The 19,713-nt window shown below is 45.4% G+C and overlaps 1 protein-coding gene across 1 annotated transcript; it reads left to right on the plus strand.

The window, feature by feature from the left end:
* Nucleotides 1–169: 169 nt before the first annotated feature.
* On the plus strand, nucleotides 170–16,210 carry LOC140215253 (uncharacterized). Its single transcript, XM_072285908.1, has 3 exons — nucleotides 170–708; nucleotides 14,499–14,765; nucleotides 15,596–16,210. The coding sequence occupies exons 2-3, from the start codon at nucleotides 14,570–14,572 to the stop codon at nucleotides 15,733–15,735; spliced, it is 336 nt and encodes a 111-aa protein (XP_072142009.1). The 5' UTR covers nucleotides 170–708; nucleotides 14,499–14,569; the 3' UTR covers nucleotides 15,736–16,210.
* Nucleotides 16,211–19,713: the final 3,503 nt, after the last annotated feature.

Consider the following 19,713-nt stretch of genomic DNA (forward strand, 5'->3'; position numbering starts at 1 on the left):
AGCACGGCGTTATAACGCAATTCTTACCCGATAACTGTGTGACGTATAGAGTGTTTGCGGGCGGCAAGTGAGGTAGGATGGAGGTCGTTAAGGAGGGATGAGAAAACGAACTCGCGGAACAGTAGTGCTTCTTCACAGTGTTTTTTTTTTCTGGTGTGATACAGTGATAGTATACGATGCAGCTATCTGCTGTCATTGCAAATTTGCAGAGCCACGTGACATCCGCATCACAAATAAAGTGCAAATGTCAAAGTAAAAGTTATGTTATAATAAATTAACGAGACACGTTGGCGCAGAGACCGTCACCCCTGTTGTTTTAGATGAATTATTTAGATGGAGCAATTATTTGCAGATAGATGATTATTGAAAATTTAGAGAGATTACAAACGAAGCTCAGTTCCTCATTAGCCCTGATTCTATTGCACAAAAAAAATCGTGAACTTATTTAAATATCTTATATCTACGTAAAGTATGTCTTCGTAATAACGCTAGCCATCATGATGGTCCGTTGTGCAAGTGCGCCATATTATTAACTTTTACTTGTTTTCGTTTACTCCTCTGCACAGGTAGTAGACACGCATTCTAAAAAGAATCTTGGACCTCTTGAGAAAGGGGAAATCTTTGTGAAGAGTCCTGGTTCTTTTAAGGGTTATCTTGGGCGGCCGGAGGAAACGGCTCGCGTCTATGAAGACGGCTTCATTCGCACAGGTATGAGACACTTTTTTTTAAATATCTGTGAGTGTGTGCCCCTACGTACGTCTGCGTGGATGAATATCGAGGGAAAGAAAAAAAATTGGCTGAAGGCTTAGCTTGGTTAAGCCTGGAAGATTGCGAAAGCAGTACCCTTGGCTGTGCCTTGGTTCGGCTGATGGTGTGGACATGGTTGCCCTTTGTTAAACTTATGGCTATACATCATCCGACATAGCGCAAGGCAGCGCGCCGACCACTGCGAGGAGCCGAGCTGTAGCCCCATTTATCCTCCTAGCGTGACGTCAGACCAGCGAGCGCCCTCTCTCGGTAGCGTCGCAGCAGCGGCGCGCAAGGCTTCGCCTTCACCATCGATGTCGCGAGCTGGGGCCCCGTCTCTTGGTCTGGCGTGACGTCACACTGTCACGTGACGCGCAGCTGTGTAAGGAGGCGCCACGACCACCGATGGACCGAAAGTGCGAGCAGTATCGCTTTCGCAATAAAAATAATCAGTCTAGAAACAACTTGTCTGAGGCTATGGCGGCATCGAGTTGAAGTACGCGTGAAAACTGATCTCAAGGGCTACTTTTTCTAGCAATGGTGCATGTGTTGTGCATGTTGACCAGAACTAGAACGACTGCTATTGTAGCAAATTCCGGGGTAGGATTTGCAGTTAGTGCTTGATAGTTCTTGTGCCCTGTGTTCCGTGTCAGTGCACTTTTCGCTAGGTTTTTAATCCAGCGGAAATACAACCCATGGCCGACCACCTGTTTCTTTCTGCGAATTTATCTCGCTTTCTTGAAATCATGTTACTGCTAACAGAGACGGGTTCCCGTCTTGAACCCCGCTCTGTGCCTTTTTTCTTCTTCTTCTGTTGTTTTGAGTACTATTTCTAGGAGAGGCCACTCATTCTTTATCGGCGATGGAACTGGAGTCATTAGTGAAGCTAGACAAGCCGCGATAGCCACTTTCAGGACACTCGTAACGGGGAGCGTGAGTTAAACACAAGATGAAGTCGAGAGCGTCGCGGCTTTTTTCTCTTTCAGTAGGTCAACTGCGAATGCAACGCGGGCGACCTCACTCCATTCGCTTCACGTCTACTCTTTCCTTTATATGGCTGGTTTACTACAGCAGGTGACCACGACGCGAATCGCTTGAAGCACATCACACAAAGAAGCGAGGTGCCGCTTGTATCAGTGACCCGTACGTACTGCTATTCAAAGTTGAAATGACTTTTCTGACGATAGTTATGATAGCCACGCGGTTTAATTAATAAGAGACTGCCGTTAGGTGGGCGTATACCTACTCTGTATAGTTACAAATGTGTAGCCTTGTTCTTTACCCGCCGTGGTTGCTCAGTGGCTATGGTGTTAGGCTGCTGAGCACGAGGTCGCGGGATCGAATCCCGGCCACGGCGGCCGCATTTCGATGGGGGCGAAATGCGAAAACACCCGTGTACTTAGATTAAGGTGCACGTTAAAGAACCCCAGGTGGTCCAAATTTCCGGAGTCCTCCACTACGGCGTGCCTCATAATCAGAAAGTGGTTTTGGCACGTAAAACCCCATAATTTAATTTTTTTGTAGCCTTGTTCTTTTCTCAAATAAGTCGTGAGTGTAGCCTTCACCCCCGTGAGTGTAGCTTGACCCTTATTCTTGAGCTATGTTCATTGGCAGTGATTGCCTTGAGAGAACACAATCGACTCATGAATCGGCTTTCTTCACATCGTCTAGATATGGTCGACGTGATCGCGTACATTTGTGGATGCATGTCTTTTGGAGGTCACATTTTGTGCCTGCTACGAAATGACTACTACATTCACGGTGCTTTCACGAATTTAAGGTATAGATAACTATTTTGGGGATTACAAAAAAAAAAAAAAATAAAGCACCCTCGTTAGCTCTGACGCAAGCAACTTAGTAATTTATTGTACGACACGTACAGTAGCCCGCAGCATACGCTTATACAGACGGCCCGCACTAGATTTGTATTCGCAGTAGTTATACCGGTAAGGTCTGTTGATATCAACTTGAAGACGGTGGTAGCGTGGTGGAGGGGGGGTTGTTTTAGTTGCCAGCGGGTTTAGCCTTGCGACCGAGGCCGGAAACTGATTCGCCTTTGCTTCACTTTCATTGTAACAGCGACATGTGGTCATACTTACAACAAACCAGTGTCCCTTAAGGGCCGTTTATAGTCCGACGTAACGCCCGCGCGCGCGCACGCTACGTCACGTCGGCGAAAACGACCCGCAGACAGCAACTCCGCAGACGGCATGGCAGACGGCTTTTGCGGACAGCGCGTGACTTGGCGAACGTTCTGCGCACGCTCCGAAGATAGCAGCCGACGGCGCGCGCGTTGAAGTATAGGGCTATTATTTTCGGAGCATGCGCAGAACGTTCGCCAAGTCGCGCGCCGTCCGCAAAAGCCGTCTGCGGAGTCGTGTTGGCGCCTTTTTCTTCGCGCGCAATGCATTGTGGTGCGAGAGTTCCACCGGCTCCGACGCGCAAATAGCTCAGGAGCCATATCGGCGCCGGGCCCGTCGGGGCGTGTCGGAAGCCGCCGGTTACGTTGGCTGCACCGGTGCGCCCGACTATAGAGGGGTCATTTTCGCCGACGTAACGTAGCGTGCGCGCGCGCGGGCGTTACGTCGGACTATAAACGGCCCTTAGGAATACAAGACGGATTATTGAAGCTTCCTTGCAGGCCACCATGAACCATTTTGGACTCACCACGGGCTGCACGCAGGCACGCGGAAGTTCTCAAAAGTTCTAAGATTTCATAATGGTGTCTTTTACAGCTAGAGCGTTAAGGGCCGTTTATAGTCCGACGTAACGCCCGCGCGCGCGCACGCTACGTCACGTCGGCGAAAACGACCCCTCCTATAGTCGGGCGCACCGGTGTAGCCAACGTAACCAGCGGCTTCCGACGCGCCCCGACGGGCCCGGCGCCGATATGGCTCCTGAGCCATTCGCGCGTCGGAGTCGGCGGAACTTTCGCACCACAATGCATTGCGCGCGAAGAAAAAGGCGCCAACACAACTCCGCAGACGGCTTTTGCGGACGGCGCGCGACTTGGCGAACGTTCTGCGCATGCTCTGGAGATAGCAGCCGACGGCGCACGTGTTGAAGTATAGAGGGCACGGAGGAAGGAAACGAAGGAGAGGCCCTACCCCCTCTGCGCGCTAGGAGAAAAGTGTGGCGGAAATGACGCAGTAGGTTCTCATTTTTTTGCTGCTTTTTTTATTTTTTTTGTTGTATGGCCACGCCTTTTGGGCCACAATAGCGGCGTTGTTATAGTTTTGAGCGCTCACACGTGTTGCTCTGGTAGGTTTCGGGCCGCGGCAAAGGCGCTGAGTGGGCGGGTTTGCGTTAGTCACCGTGACTTGTTGCGCTGTGTTACCTGCACCGTGCTCTGCCAGATGTTGAGCGAGCGCGCGCGCTCCGCGCGCGACACCACGCGCAGCGCGACGTGGTTTCGCGAAAGATGTAAACAAGAGAGGAGGGTGGCCCAAAAGGCGGAGCATCGCCATGAGCAACGCCAAATTCCGGCTTCACTTTTGCTTCACAAAGAGTGACGTCAGGGCCTCTCCTTAGTTTCCTTCCTCCGTGTATAGAGGGGATGGAATCTCGGCTGGCGCAGCGCAACTGACGTAGCGTGACTGACCGCGAACGACGCTCGCCCACGCGCCGATAACGTCGGACTATAAACGAGCCTTTACACCTGTGTGTGTGAGCGGCACGTGTATGCGAGCCCTCCTCCTCCAAAAGGGCGGGTCATCTTCAATGACATCGAACTATGACGTCGAGCAGAGTGCTTATAAGCAGCGATTGTCGGCTCGAAATGTACTCGTGAGCTGTGTGCTCGTAAGCTGTTTGCTGTATGCTCGTCTTGCGGGCTCCATTTGGGATTCACGCTAGACTGTCGATGTATCTCATGTTCAATTGTAAATAACATGTAAATAAATCCTGCTCTCCTAAGTCCCGACGAAGAGTCAAGCTCCTTCCTACGACTACGACCGCTACGACTGCCAAATCTTACATCTGAATGGCAGCGGTGAGATCGGCCTACAGCTCGTAGATCGTCCGACAACTCTAAAGGCACGTTTATAGTCCGACGTTATCGGCGCGCGGGCGAGCGTCGTTCGCGGTCAGTCACGCTACGTCGGTTGCGCTGCGCCAGCCGAGATGCCATACCCTCTATACTTCAACGCGCGCGCCGTCGGCTGCTATCTTCGGAGCATGCGCAGAGCGTTCGCCAAGTCGCGCGCCGTCCGCAAAAGCTGTCGGCTGAGTTGTGTTGGCACCTTTTTCTTCGCGCGCAATACATTGTGGGTCGAGGCGGTTGGCGGCGCCGGCGCGCGAATGGAGCAGAAGCCAAATTTGCGCCGAGCTCGTCGGGGCGCGCTGGCAGCCGCCGGTTACGTCGGAGTTGTTTTCGCCAACGTAACGTAGCGTGCGCGAGCGCGAGCGCGCGCGCGCGTTACGTCGGACTATAAACGGCCCTTAAACGTGCCTTTAGCCTCTAGTTGGTCGAGATTTTTCTGTCTGTGCTCACCAAAAAGTAAAAATAAATAAAAGGTAAAAAATATAAAATAAGCGGCAGCTGGAAGTCCTTGTCTTTGAGTTTCCGCGTAATATAATTATGCTTTCTCATTTATTCAAATTACAGTCCGATGTTAAGTCTGCATATTGTGTGTGAATCGTACTTTACGAATTTCTGACGCATTTTGCTTTCAGAAATTCAATTAGTTCAATAGCGCACTTGCACTAGGCAAGAATGAGAATGTATGCTGTGCTAATGGTACCGCCACCTAGCGACCGCGGCTGCGCAGACAGACCTCAAACGGCAGCTGGAAAATGGCTTTGTCTTTCAGTTTACGCGTAACAGATTTATGTTTTCTCGTATATTCGAATAACAGTCGGAAGCTATCATGCCTGTAGCTTGCGTGGAAGTCGTACTTTAGGCATTTTCTGACGCCACTTACTGTTAAACATTCATTTAGTTCAATAATACACTTGCACTTGGCGGACGGCCCAGAAGGATGAGGATGTATGCTGCCCTTCCGCACACGTGCGTGCGCGCGTAACACATGTCGCTAGCGGTGGCGGTGCTTGTGTGACGTCACCCACAGCTTCGCTGTAGATCAACTTTTACAGGGTGGATGGACGGCGATTTTTGTAGCATGTTTGAGTATGACTGAAGAAAGTTTTTGATGTCTCCGGCCTCGATGTATGAGGACTTAACTAATGAAAAGGCACGCCCTGTGTTAAATTGCCACACTGGCACATATATACAGACCTTCGTTTTATCCAATATATAGTAAGGCTTCCTCTCGGAGAAACTGCTCAGTCACGCAGGCGCACAGGCCTCATCTAGCGAAATTCACAGCAACCGAAAGTGGGAACTTAAAGTAGGGCAGCAGTATGGCTTTGCACTGTGCCATGTGTAAATGTTCGCCTTTTCTAGACAATCAGGAGCTATAGGGATCAGACTGCGCGAGAAATTTTCGAGTTGTGTCAGTTCTGTGTCGCTCTCGAGGAGAGAGCGCGATTATCTGCAACACTAAGTAATACAGTGCACCATTTTCTCAAATCTTTCTCTTTGTTTTCTCCTGTCTCTTTCTTTCCTAATCCTAGAGTTCTTACACATGCGCTGCCTTTTTCGTGATTCGGTTTTTACACCACTTTTACCGCCTGCTTTATCTTTTTATTCCCCGAGGAAGCGTTTATAGTGTTTAATGCCGCCGTTTTCCTTTTAAAGAATTTTTGCATCGTTATTTTATCCTTTTGACGGTCTCCCTTTTTTGAGCTATACTCTATTTTTGTTGCAGTTTTTTGTATTATATTGTTGTCACGGCGTTGTTTTATATGTGGGCGTGTTTTTTATCTGAGTGTGCGACTCGAGCTGTGCCTTGATGGGCAATGGCGTTAGTCCACTATCAAGATATGGAATGTTTTCTGCCGCATGCGCTGTGGCTATGAATGGTGAGTGTCTATATACGGGTTTTCGTGCGCAATAAATTTAGTTGGAAGTAGCGCTCTGTATAACCTCATTTTTTTCACTGTCCTTGTTTATTTGCGCTTTAGCTGCTTTAAAATGGGAATGGATGTCCGCCTTCGTAGCTTAATTACTCTTTGGGGCTGATTTTTTGGAGCTTGTTAGCAAGCTGCGTATGCAAGAATACCAGCTTCACCATTTCTCGCAATACATACAAATGAGAGAGGCAATCCACGGAAACTTGAACGTGGAACCTTTGCTGTTGAGTTCATTCCCAAACGCTAGCAATTTTCATAGGTACTTGCTGGATGCTAGACGGCATCGTGGTTATTGCAGTGCAAGCTTCGAGTGCGTAAGGAGCACTTCGCGTTGGACAGGCAATCCTTTAGTTTATCTCAAGCTGCAGTTATAGCCGCTTCCTCCACGACCATCGACGTGGCCGGAGCAAGCAGCTTCAAAGAGGTCTACAGAACGTAGCAGCGCAGTGTGCATGGCTCGGCGCTCGAGAACGAGTGAGGCATATGCAGATAGAATGGAGTGGTTTGGGCGGAGCCGATGGTACAGTGAACTTGCGGATGATCCACCGTATTCCAGAATGTTTGTCTATTCGACACTCCACCTCGAATCAATGGATGTGTTGACGAATTTTGTGAACATTCCTTTTGAAATGCGGTCCTGGCTGATGCCACGAAGTTCCGTCTTTCAGTTTTCTGCTGCGTATGCTTTCAATCCTTATATCGTACCTGGTTCGTTCAAAGGATCCATGGGATCAGGTGGTATTTTATTGCCCTAATAAAGTAATTATTTCACAAAGAGCTGGACAGAGTTTTAACAGATACCATGATTACTTACAAGAAAGGCGGAAAATACTGATTAGAAGGAGTCCGGTAAGGAGGCACAACCTCTCTAATGCTATTAACTGCATGCTTGGAAGAAACATTCAAGCTGTCAAACTGGGGAACGATTATGTGTGACGATCAACAGGGAGCCGTTCAACAATCTGCGATTTGCAGATGACATTGTTATGTGCAGTAACAATGGAGTCGTTTTACAGCAATATATTGAAGATCTTAACTGGAAAAGCCTAACGGTATGCTTCAGGGCTAACACGTAGAATGTCAAGGTAATGTGCAATAGTCTGACAAGAGAACAAGAATTCCTTGATTAACAGTGAGCCTGTAGAAGTTATGGAGGATTTACTTTATCTCGACCAAAAAGTTACAGGGGACTAGGATTACGAGAAGGAAATTTTCAGTTGAATAAGAATGGGGTAGGATGGCAGGCACTCCAATGTCATGCCTGATTACCAAAACTGTACAATCATTAACAAAACTGTACAATCATTGTGCGCTGCCATTACCAAGCTGAGGCAGGAACTTGTAGGGTAACAAAGCTTGGGAACAAGGTATGGGCCGCATAACGAGCGATGGGATGAAAAATGTATATACGTGAAGAGGCAGAAGGTGGCGCAATGAATTAGAGAGCAAACAGCTGTAGCTGATATTCTAGTTGGCATTAAGAGGAGGAACTGCAGTTGGGAACCTCATGTAATGCGTATAGCAGATAACCAGTGGTCTATTGGAGTTACAGAATGGGTGCCAAGGGAAGATAAACGCAATCGAGGGCGGCAAAGAATTAAGTGGTGTGACCAGATTAGGAAATTTTCAGGCTAGAACGGAGTCGGTTGCCACACGAAAGGAGTGACTGGAGGTCGTTTGCAGGAGCCTTCGTTCTGCGGTGGATAAAAAGCGGGCTGCTGCTGCTGATGATGATGAAGAAAGTAATGTTCTTTTTATCATGCTTCAATCAATATGACCGAGATAAGCAAAGTTGGCAGTCCACTGCCCAACATCAGCGAGCAACTGCAAACCATTGTCACAAGATGCGATGACACAGAAAATAAAATGCATCAGTGCAACGTTCTCTTTCTTGGACTTGATGACGAATATAAGGAAGACTGGGCAGCTTCAGAATCGAAAATAATTAAGTTTTGTTCGGATAAACTTGGCGTACAAACAACCAGCATACAATTTGAACGTGTGCACAGGTTGGGTAAGTTCGCCGAGGACAAACGCAGACCAATAATAGCAAAGATAAGCTTCTTTAAAGACAAACAGGTTATCCTAGCATATGCGCACAAACTTAAGGGGTCTGCATTCTCGATTTGAGAAGACTTTTCGCCATCGACGCGGCTTGCTAGGAGGAAGTTGGTTGAATTTGCCAAAACGCAAAAAAAAAAAAAAGCATTCAAGCTGTCAATAGACAAGCTACGTATCGACAATAATACTTACATGTATGATCACGCAATGACAAGGTCACTTCATCGCAAAGATAGCTATGGAACGGTACTTGTAGACACATTCCGCAAAATAACTCAATCAATTACATCAGTACAGTCGATATACTTATCTTTCACTAACATTCAAAGCCTACTCCCAAAGCACGATCTGGTGTGTTCTTTTATCGAAGACAGTCATTCGATATTATCGTTTTGACAGAGACTTGGGCCGCTATCTTGTACACGTTCGAAAAGCCAACAACGAAATTTTTCACGATGGCCCTGTGTACAACGTATATAGGCATGACCGCAACGAAAAAAGAGGAGGTGGCGTCTTAATTGCTGTGAATCGAAATATTTCATCGTATATCATAGACACTAACTCAGCACTTGAAATTATCTGGGTTGCATGCTCATCCTTATCTGTCAAATTATTAATTGGTTCTTGCTATCATCCTCCTGATTATGACCAATCATTTGTAGAATAATTACGTTGCAGTATTGACAATGCAACAAAACAATATTCTGCTGAGAATATCTACATACTCGGTGACTTTAACTTTCCGAACATTGATTGGCCGCAGCTATCATCCTCTTGTCACAAGTCGGCTGAATTCATTAACTTAATCTTAGATTTCAGCTTATTTCAAGTTGTCAGAGAGCGCACTCGAGGAACTAACGTTCTAGACCTGACATTAACTAACACTCCTGAAACAGTCCGTCCAATTGCTTGTCTAGATGGTTTTAGTGACCATAAATTGCTTCAGTTACAAATTGAGGTGCATTTAAAATTTACGGGAGGCACGATTAAACAGATTCGCGATTATAACAAGGCTAACTATGCTTAAATGAATACTGACCTGGATGCGAGTGAAACCTTGTTGCTCTTCTTCCCAAGTCGTAACATTGATGATAACTGGGTACTCTTTAAAAACGCCATTTCAGCTTTAATTGTCAAGTACGTTCCTCTAGTCACAATAACGAATGATAAATCTAAGCCTTGGTTTAATAAATATATTCGTACTCTACGTAACAGAAAAAATACACTTATACAAGTGTGCTAAGAAATCGCGCAATTCTAATTTGTGGGCTGATCATAAAAAGTGCTTAAAAAAGTACTGCGCTGAAGTAACCTCGGCTAAGGACAAGTACTACTCCCGCGACCTACATTCATTACTAGCTTCTGATCCTAGAAAGTTTTGACGAACGATTGCTCCAGACAGCACTATCCATCACATATCGATACAAAATGACTAAATAGAACTGTCAGATCAAGAGAGCGCATATGAATTCAATGGGCTCTTTTCATCGGTGTTTACTGCTGAACATCATTCCAAAGTGCCCATTATTCCTGATTATGAATTTCGATACATGGAGCCCATTAACATCACAATTCAAGGAATCGCATGCCTCATTACAAACCTTAAAGTATCTTCCTGTGCTGGTCCCGATAACATATGTTCTAAAACCTTGAAGAATACATTGTCTATCTCCAGTAAAATATTATATCACATTTTTTACACAATCTTTATCAACAGAACATCTTCCACTTGATTGGAAAGGTGGAAAAGTAATTCCAGTGTTTAAAAGCGGTAACAGAAATATGGCGAAGAACTACCACCCTATCTCGCTCACTTGCATATGTTGCAAAATGCTTGAACATATTATTGCATCCAATATTTATAACCACCTCGAGTTTATTAACTTCTTTTTTAATAATCAGCATGGCTTCCGAAAAATCTTTTTTCGTGTGATACGCAGCTATACTGGAATTCACCACTGTCTTGCACTTTAACATGGATAATAACCTTCAAACTGGTTGCATCTTTCTTGACTACTCAAAAGCATTTGATCGCATTGCTCACTGCCGCCTCATCGCTAAGCTATCTTCTCTTAGACTAGACTCAGTAACGCTATCTTGGCTCCGAAACTTTCTATCTTTTCGCAAGCAGTTCACAGTCGTGAATAATTTTGCTTCTTTTTCGGATGTCACATTCGGTGTTACGCAGGGCAGCGTAACACCGAATGCTTTTTTAAATTTATATTAATGACCTACCTTGTAATATTTCCTCCTGCATGCGACTATTTGCTGACGGCTGCATCGTATACTGCACTACTAAAATTCATGATGACCATTTGATCCTCCAAAAGGACCTTAACCTCGTTTATGCCTGGTGTAATAACTGGCTTATGACGTTGAACTCGAATAAGTGCGAAACAATTTCCTTTACTCGTAAACAGTCCCTTTCTAACTTCACGTATTCTACAAACAACGTTTCACTTCCCCGTGTGGTGCCATATAAGTACTTGGGCTTGCATCTTACATCCGACCTTTCATGGAAATTGCATATCACCAACATATGTGCTAAAGCGTCATAAACGCTGGGTTACTTACGTCGAAATTTGCGTGATTGCTCAGCTCATACACGCAAATTGGCATATTTAAACTTCCTCTGCCCACAGCTTGAATTTGCTTCGTCCATCTGGTGGCCTCATCAAGAGTATTTAGTTTCAATGCTGGAAGCCGTACAAAATAAAGCCGCTCAATTCACTTCATGTAACTATAACCACCATTCCAGTATAACAAAAATTAAGCTACAGTGCAAAATATTTCCGGCATTATACGGAGGATTTCTGTCATTATACGGAGGAATTACACGTAACAATACGGAAAGTATGTAGCATTTCAAAAATACGGCAAAAGCGTCTGTTAATATTCGGAAATTCTCCCCGTTTTAATTTTTACGGACACTTTCACTATAAGAATACAGTGCCCACACTGTTTTGCACGAAACAGACAGAATTCCGTATTTTTGTAAACATCCGTATTTTTGCGAGGAGTACTATACACGCTGTCTGAATGAGCGCTCGTACTCACAAAGTTTCATCTAAGAAGATCTTATTGAACGTGCAAACTGTGCGCATTATGAAGATATGTAGAAAATTTGAGTTAGCCTTCTACCAAAAGCTGCAATAACAGATCGTATAAATATATATATGCATCCTCTATTCCGGTCGCAGTTTGCCGCGCATACGGGCCTCGTAACGCTGATCATATAGGCATTCCACTCCAGACGTTCAGTATTCGTCGTTCTGTTGCTCTTTTATGCTTAATACACAAATATATTCATAGCGTAACGCCATCCCCACTGCCACTTGAAAAACCATTATGTCCATCCAGGCGCATCATCATCATCATCATCATCATCATCGTAGTCGTCGTCGTTGTCGTCGTCATCGTCATCATCATCATCATCCTATTCATGTCCACTGCAGGACGAAGGCCTCTCCTTGCGATCTGCAATTACCCCTGTCCTGCGCCAACCGATTCCAACTTGCACCCGCAAATTTCCTAATTTCGTCGCACCATCTAGTCTCCTGCCGTTTTCTACTGCGCTTCCCTTCTCTTGGTACCCATTCTGTCACGCTAATGGTCCAAGGTTATCTAGTCTGCGCATTACATGACCTTTCCAGCGTCATTTTTTTCTCTTAATGTCTATTAAAATATCGTCTATACCCGTTTGCTCTCTGATCCAAACCGCTCGCTTTCCGTCTCTTAAAGTTATGCCTATAGCATTCTTCGTACCATCGCTCTTTGTGCGGTCCTTAACTTGTTCTCAAGTTCCTTTGTCAGCCTCCAAGTCTCTACGCCGTATGTCAGCAGCGGTAAAATGCACTGATTGTATATTTTCCTTTTCAATGACAACGGTAAGCTCCCAGTCAGGAGCCCATGATGTCTGCCGTATGCGATCCAACCCATTTTTATTATTCTGTGAATTTCTTTCTCATGGTCAAAGTTCCCTGTGATTAGTTGACCTGCATACAAGCGCTCGCGGAAAAGTTCGCGGTTAGTGATGGAAACGATGGCATTTGGAAGACCGTTCCAAAGTGCGATGGCTTGTGGCAAAGCTGAAGAATTGAAAGCTTTAGTTTTACCAAATATGCGTTTGATGTTGAGGTGATTGATTGAGATGATGCTGAGGTATGTGATTAGTTGACCTAGGTCAACTAATCACATACCTCAGCATCATCTCAGCACTTTGGAACGATTTTCCAGATGCCATTGTTTCCATCACTAACCGCGAACTTTTCCGCGAGCGCTTGTATGCACATTTTACGAACTGAGTATGTATAATGATGCATTCTTTTGTTCTGCTTACCGTTAATTTTCTTTATTCTTGTTCATGCTCATCACGTATTTTGTTGTATAATCCCCCATCATTCAATTCTCCGACCGGAGCCTGTGATGTGCTTTTAAACAAACAAACAAACAAACAAACAAACAAACAAACAAACAAACAAACAAACAAACAAACAAACAAACAAGCAAGCAAGCAAGCAACCAAGCAAGCAAGCAAGCAAGCAAGCAAGCAAACAAACAAACAAACAAACAAACAAACAAACAAACAAATAAATAAATAAATAAATAAATAAATAAATGCCTTTTTCCTTGGGGCGGGCGATTGCTTGAAGTTTCGAATACGAATCGAATACTCCACACTAACTATTCGTACTCGTATTCGAAAATGAATGAATCGGTATTTTCGAATATGGAAGCTAACGAAATATTTCGCAATAACCTACTGTTGAAGTTCAGTTACTGTTCTCCGCCTGCTAAAACAAAGTACCGCCAGTTCATAAGGGAAACAAGTGGTAAAGTTTTCGGAGCAATATGCAAAAACAAAATGGGTAATGCAAGCTTTGTTTTTGATTTCGCGGCAGAAGCCATCGTTACAACCTTCGATTTTGGCTAGTTGTTTGTAATTTTGTCTTTCTTGTAGTCTATTCATGTAGCAGCTTCATCTTTTACGCTACGACCAGTGATGTTTCCCTTGCAACGGACCCTTTACGTGTTTATACGGCAGACAGGACCTTTAACAGCTTTTATTTTTCTCTTTCCACCAATTACATATGTTTGTTTCAACGCCTATTTATTTGGCCGTTCTTGAAAAACTGCTCCACAGCAGCCATGTATTATTGGAAAGCTTGTTTGCAACTAAGCTATAAACATGTTCGGATGTATTCGTGCAGTTCTTTTAATAAAAATTAGTGCTATTGCGTTTAAACGTGTTCCTAATTGTTCGTGATTAGTTGGCTATCTTTTTCTCACTAGTCAGTACACGCGTGGTACCTAGTTATGCGAAAAAGATATTTATGCTTTAAATATACGCGTCTGCGTTTGATTACTCGATATTTGATTTGATATTCGATTCGTATTCGAAAAAGTTGATATTCGCCCCACCGCTGGTTTTCCCTATATTTACGAACCCTCCTCAGCCATCTTCTAGTCTCTTCTTATAACATTCCTGGAGAAGGAAATTCACCGCACAGGTATGGTTGAGAAAGCAGTAGTATGGACTCATTGAAGACGATACTGTTGAGAGGTATTATACTGGGTGTACTATACTGTGTACCACAATACAGGGGAAATTGGACATCGTTTCTTGGAGAGGCCTTCGTCCTGCAGTGTACATAGAGCTCGACTGAGGAATGATGATGATACTGTGTTCTGAAGATAGGCGTACCTCGCCGGCGCAGGGGACACGGGTTTCTACGCGCCAGACGGCCGTTTCTTCGTGTGTGGCCGGCTGAAGGAGCTCATCAAGTGCATGGACCAGCAGGTGGCGCCCGCCGAAATCGAGGAGCTGCTGGCGGCGGACACTAGCGTGCGACACGTGGTCGTGGCCGGCGTACCGCATCCGGAGTACGGCGAGGCTCCGCGCGCCTTCGTCGTGCTCGACAGCCTCCCGGGGGACGGCACGGAGGAGAGCGAAACCGCTGCCAGGCTACAGGCGCTCGTTGCCGGTGGGTGCCTTCTATCAACGCGTGTTGGCTGCGACGACGTGAAGCTGGTCGCCCAAATCGATGGGCGCGAATGAGCGCATTCGCTGAGTTCATTCGCCTAAGGAACATTCTACCCAGAAAAGTTCCAACTATTTGCCGGAAGTCTTACTAATGGTAATATTAATAATAGTAATAAAGAAGGGCTGGGGGAGTGCAGGTATGAATAGTGCGTTGGCTCCCTGTAAAAAAACTAAGAGAAAATGAAATTATATGCTTTTGAGTATCACGAGGTGAAAAAGTTTTTTCTAACACCTCCTTTTGTACCTTTAGAGACAAATGTAATACTCTTAGTAATTGCATTAACCCAGCCTCTCCATGGAAGCTGCTAGCTTGCCTCTTAGCTTTGTCCCGAACCCTCTAGGAACTCGGTAGCTGGCATGTGAGTTTTCTCATTGTTCTGTAGAAGTATCGGAGGAGAGGGGGTGGGGGAGATTTAACGAGAGGGTTCTCTAAACGTATTACGGAGGCGGAGGGTCCCAATTATTGGCTGCAGCAATTGAGTTAAGGAACTAAAATAAACACTGGAAAAAAAAAAACCTATTCGAAGTGATAAGACTGGTGATTATCTGTTACATAGTCTTGCCAGCGCTCTCTCGACTCACGCATCTTTCAGTGTACGCTCTCGGATTTTTCTCACCATGTCCTCGTTTCCGATGAAGTGCGTTCAGTGACAGCTCGTGTGGTAGGACACATCGCTACACTCTTACAGGAGGAGCTTGCATATAGCAATTGCTAATATCTTGGATCTGCCGCATCTATTCACCAAGCGCTTTTCGTCCCGCTATTTTCAGACCAGCTGTCTTTCCACAAGCACTTGCACGGGGGTGTGGAGTTCCTGGAGAGCATTCCGCACACGGATTCCGGCAAAGACTTACGCAGAGCGCTGCAGCAGTCATACATGGAGAAGCTCAAGCAGGTCCAGACGCACTAAAATCGGAAAAGACGTACGAGTGCCGTCTTATCGAATTCAGGTTGTCTGTGGAGGCAGGGGTTTGCAGCTTATTCTGGCTTGTCTCCAATGCTTTATCCGTGTGGCGAGGTGGTATGATAGTTGATTATTTAACGCAACATGTGTGCGATCTTTCGTGGCATTCACCCAATGTTATCAAAATGTCAAAATTTAGTTACCAAGTTGCGAGGCACTACGTATGTCTTCTGTTTTCATTTTCTTTCGGAATCGGCCGCCTTTTATCGTGCCTGTACCCGTTTTACATGGTCCTCTAGCTGTATCACTGGTGCTAAGCAGGTAGTGTGACGTCTACAGGAAACACCAAAGCACCTCCCTGCACGCCTTGTTTTGTGTTTAAATGACGTTCTGTAAACAAACATCAGAAGAAGCAAGTCTGAAGTTAACCCCTCGTGTATACGGTGCGCGAAATCACTCCGGACTTTAATAAAATCCATTGTGCAAGACATTCTCGCATGTTCACCTTGGGGTTCCAGATCATCAGTATGAAAGGACCGTGGGGTTTTTAAATGATTACAATATATGAATTCGTAATTGCATTTTCTCAAGCCATAGCGCTTGTTAAAAGTTAGTTCGTGCTAAACAGCAAAAGAAAAAGAAAACGGGTAAATTTTATTAGGACCCAGGGCACGTGAAACGTCTTGTGCGTGTCACAGAGTGTGCATGGCCACATAGGCTACAGAAATGACGTAAGCAAATAGAAGACTTATAATTATCCCAGCATTATAAAGCTTACATACTTAACTTATGTTCCAGCTATAGCGGCTATCTCACGGTCTGATTTTTTTTTTTTTTGTGCTCGCTTGTGGCCCGTTTGTTTCGCAGACGGAAGTCTGGGCACTATATAGTCTACCTAAGCAACCTCCCCTACTGGCGATGAGCAAAACGAGAACAAGGTGAAAGCGGCAGCCAACGTTTCGACAAGTGGACTTGTCTTTTTCAAGGCGACATAGCGTATGCCTTGAATGTCCATCTGCCGTCTTCCCTCTGTCTCCCCGACTGGCGGCACCCGAGACAGCGCTACGCCGCTCGAGCCCGCCGCGCACGTGACGTCGTGCCAGACATACACGGCGTACACATTTGTTGTTGCTCTATCGGTCGTGTTTGTGAAATTCTTTCACTGTCGTTCTTATCGTTGGACTGAAACGTGGCCAGTCGCTCTGAGAATAACGGATCGTTTGTCTTGTCCTACCTTTCGGTGTGGACCCTCCTGCCGCAAGCTTGCCGCTCGCTGAGGCAAGAAAGCGTCACTTCGACTGTGTTTAAGTATTATCCGGAGATAGGCTATGAGCATTTATGATAACCCTAGTCTTCAAAACCATTCCAAAGCCTTTTATAACAATTCGCCTGCTTTGAAGAACCGCAAACAAAATGTGCAAACAGACGCAGCCAGCCTCGACGCTCCCTACTCGTCGGCGCCTCCACTTTAATGTGCATTGCGAATTTTTCTTTTATTCCAGCCAGTTATACCTACTGTTAAGGTGTTATACAGGGTGTCCTAGCTAACTTTAACCATAGCTTAGAAATATGCGAATGCCACGTAGCTGGACAGAACCAAAGCAATGTTTGCCGTCGCTCGGAGATGCTCAAATTATTTTTCCAATTCGCCTAATTAGATAATTAGTCGTAATGAATTCGTCAACTTATGAACTATTATAATCAGATGAAAAGTGTCAGTGAGAAAATTGTAGAGCGACATGAAAAACTCCCGATACAGCTTTCTGTTCCTCAATGCGTGCTACATAAAAGCGTTTTTCCGAGCGTTAAAGAAGCCCGTGAATACACGCAAAGTGCCTCGAGCGGCCAGTCGCACGGCAATTTTGCGTGTATTCGCGGGCTTCCATCACCCATTAACTCCACCTCCACATCACCCATTAACTTGTACTTACAGTCACCAAACATAACGAAGCTGCCTCCTTTATTTCAGTGAGGATATCAGGCGAAACTAATATACCCCGCAAGAAAAACTAAGAAGAAAAAAGATGAGGGTTCACTCATTATTCGTAACACTTCTAAATACGCCATAAAGCTAAAGCTACGCGACACATTGCACTTAACATGCTGCCTATTCCTTCAAAGTATAAAATATATGAAATGCAGAGTTCTCTTGGGACTTTGGGAAACTTAGCTAATAGCAGTAGCGTGATGCTTTCGAACAATTGCTTACAATTTTTTTCAACGCTGTATATGATTAACACGTATTTACCATCGTACATAAGCTTGGCGTATTGTTCCCCTTATGTTCGCAAAATTTCAGCTCAGTTTTAGTTGTAATTATGCCAGCGCAGCCATCTAAGTCTTACACCGCTCGTAAAACAGACTAATAACGTTAAGGACCGCTTGCATATGTATTCTACTGGAAAATTAGCATTTAACCCACCATTTGGAACATTTCCTATACGTTACCCATACCACGCCCGAATTTTCCCTAGATATAAACAAGATGCCTTGTTTAGCTCACCGAGGACACACGGGAAACAAACTACACTCTAAAAACTAAGGGAGTGCCGGGCACTCTCTTTGAGGGAGTAGCTGCTTGTCCCATATTTCACTCTCTTTTCGAGAGTAGATCGACCCTCTTTGAGAGAGAGTAGGTCAACTCCTCCTGACAGAGTTTTGTTACTCCACCGCAAGGGATTGCTAGTACTCTTCCGCAGAGTGATAATACTCTTCCCACAGGGAGTGCTAGTACTCTTCCGCAGAGTGCTAATACTCTCCCCACAGGGTTAATAGTACACCGCCAGACCGAGTACTTCTACTCCCCCAAACAGAGTGCTTGTACTCCTTCAGAACAGAGTGCTAGTACTCTTCCCAATACCCTCTTAGCCAAGTCCTGGTCACGCATGCAGGCAGGAAATCAGATCAAATTAGGGCCGCTGATATACTGTTCCCTAGGCGGCTCCTCAGAGACACTGGCCCGATTCCAAGCGGCCTTCAGAATAGGCGTGAGCAAAGTTATGCAGGATTTTAAAGTCATTTTTTCCTGGCTATTTGCTGCCTACCGTGAGGCGTGACTGCTCTGAAGCGGCCGATGCGTATGCGTCACGAACGCCACTAAGGAGAAAAAAAAAAGCGATTTAACACTTAATCTGCAAATATCTCGGCAAATTTCACAATCAGGAGTCACACAATCTAATTAGAATACAGTTGCCAAGGGAATCACATACTTATCAAGAATCACAATGCTCTATACATCATGTGGATTCGAACCCGCGTACACTCACATTTGAACAACTCAAAACAAACATCATAACCATTACACCACAGCGCCGCCACACCCAGTACTGTTCTTTTAGAGCTTATATATATACCAAACGTATTTGATGAATCGGCTGTGGTGGGTGGGGTTTCTCTGCAGTGTGCTGTGCTGTTGTGTACTGGAATACGTGTGCGTTTGCATCATTTCCATTCCTTGCTACGACTAACGAAGGAAGACAACGTAGACGACAACGTGAGAACTATTCACGGCTTGTCGTCACCGCAGGAAAATAACAAATGTGCCGTTCAGCTCATGATCGAGTGCTTCTCCAGTCCATGTTCTCCAAAATACGCGGATACAAAGTATTGCGCCAACCATCCACGTATGTGAATTTAATTCACGCGTATACTGGTGAGCAACTGCGACGCCAGTACCAGGCATTTCGACGTGCCTCACGCTGCCAAGTGCATTAGTTTAGAGTTTGGTTCAGTCCGCTGTGAGCTGTTGTCCTGCATTAGCAGCGGATCGTTAGCGTTTTGAAGCGCATGCATTCCAGCATTTGGAGACTGCTTATGCCGATAGCCGCGTCAAATGCATTGGCACGCATGTTTAAATGACTAATGTGTCCACTTGTTACGCGTGCACTGCTCGTATCCTGTGGCAGTGCTCGTTCTAAAAGCTTCGAAGACCATCTACACTCATGCGTGTGTTCAATTTATATATGCACAGGATGGACTTGCCGG

The sequence above is a fragment of the Dermacentor andersoni genome, chromosome 1 (genome assembly GCF_023375885.2).
Source record: "Dermacentor andersoni chromosome 1, qqDerAnde1_hic_scaffold, whole genome shotgun sequence".
Classification (NCBI taxonomy): Eukaryota; Metazoa; Arthropoda; class Arachnida; order Ixodida; family Ixodidae; genus Dermacentor; species Dermacentor andersoni.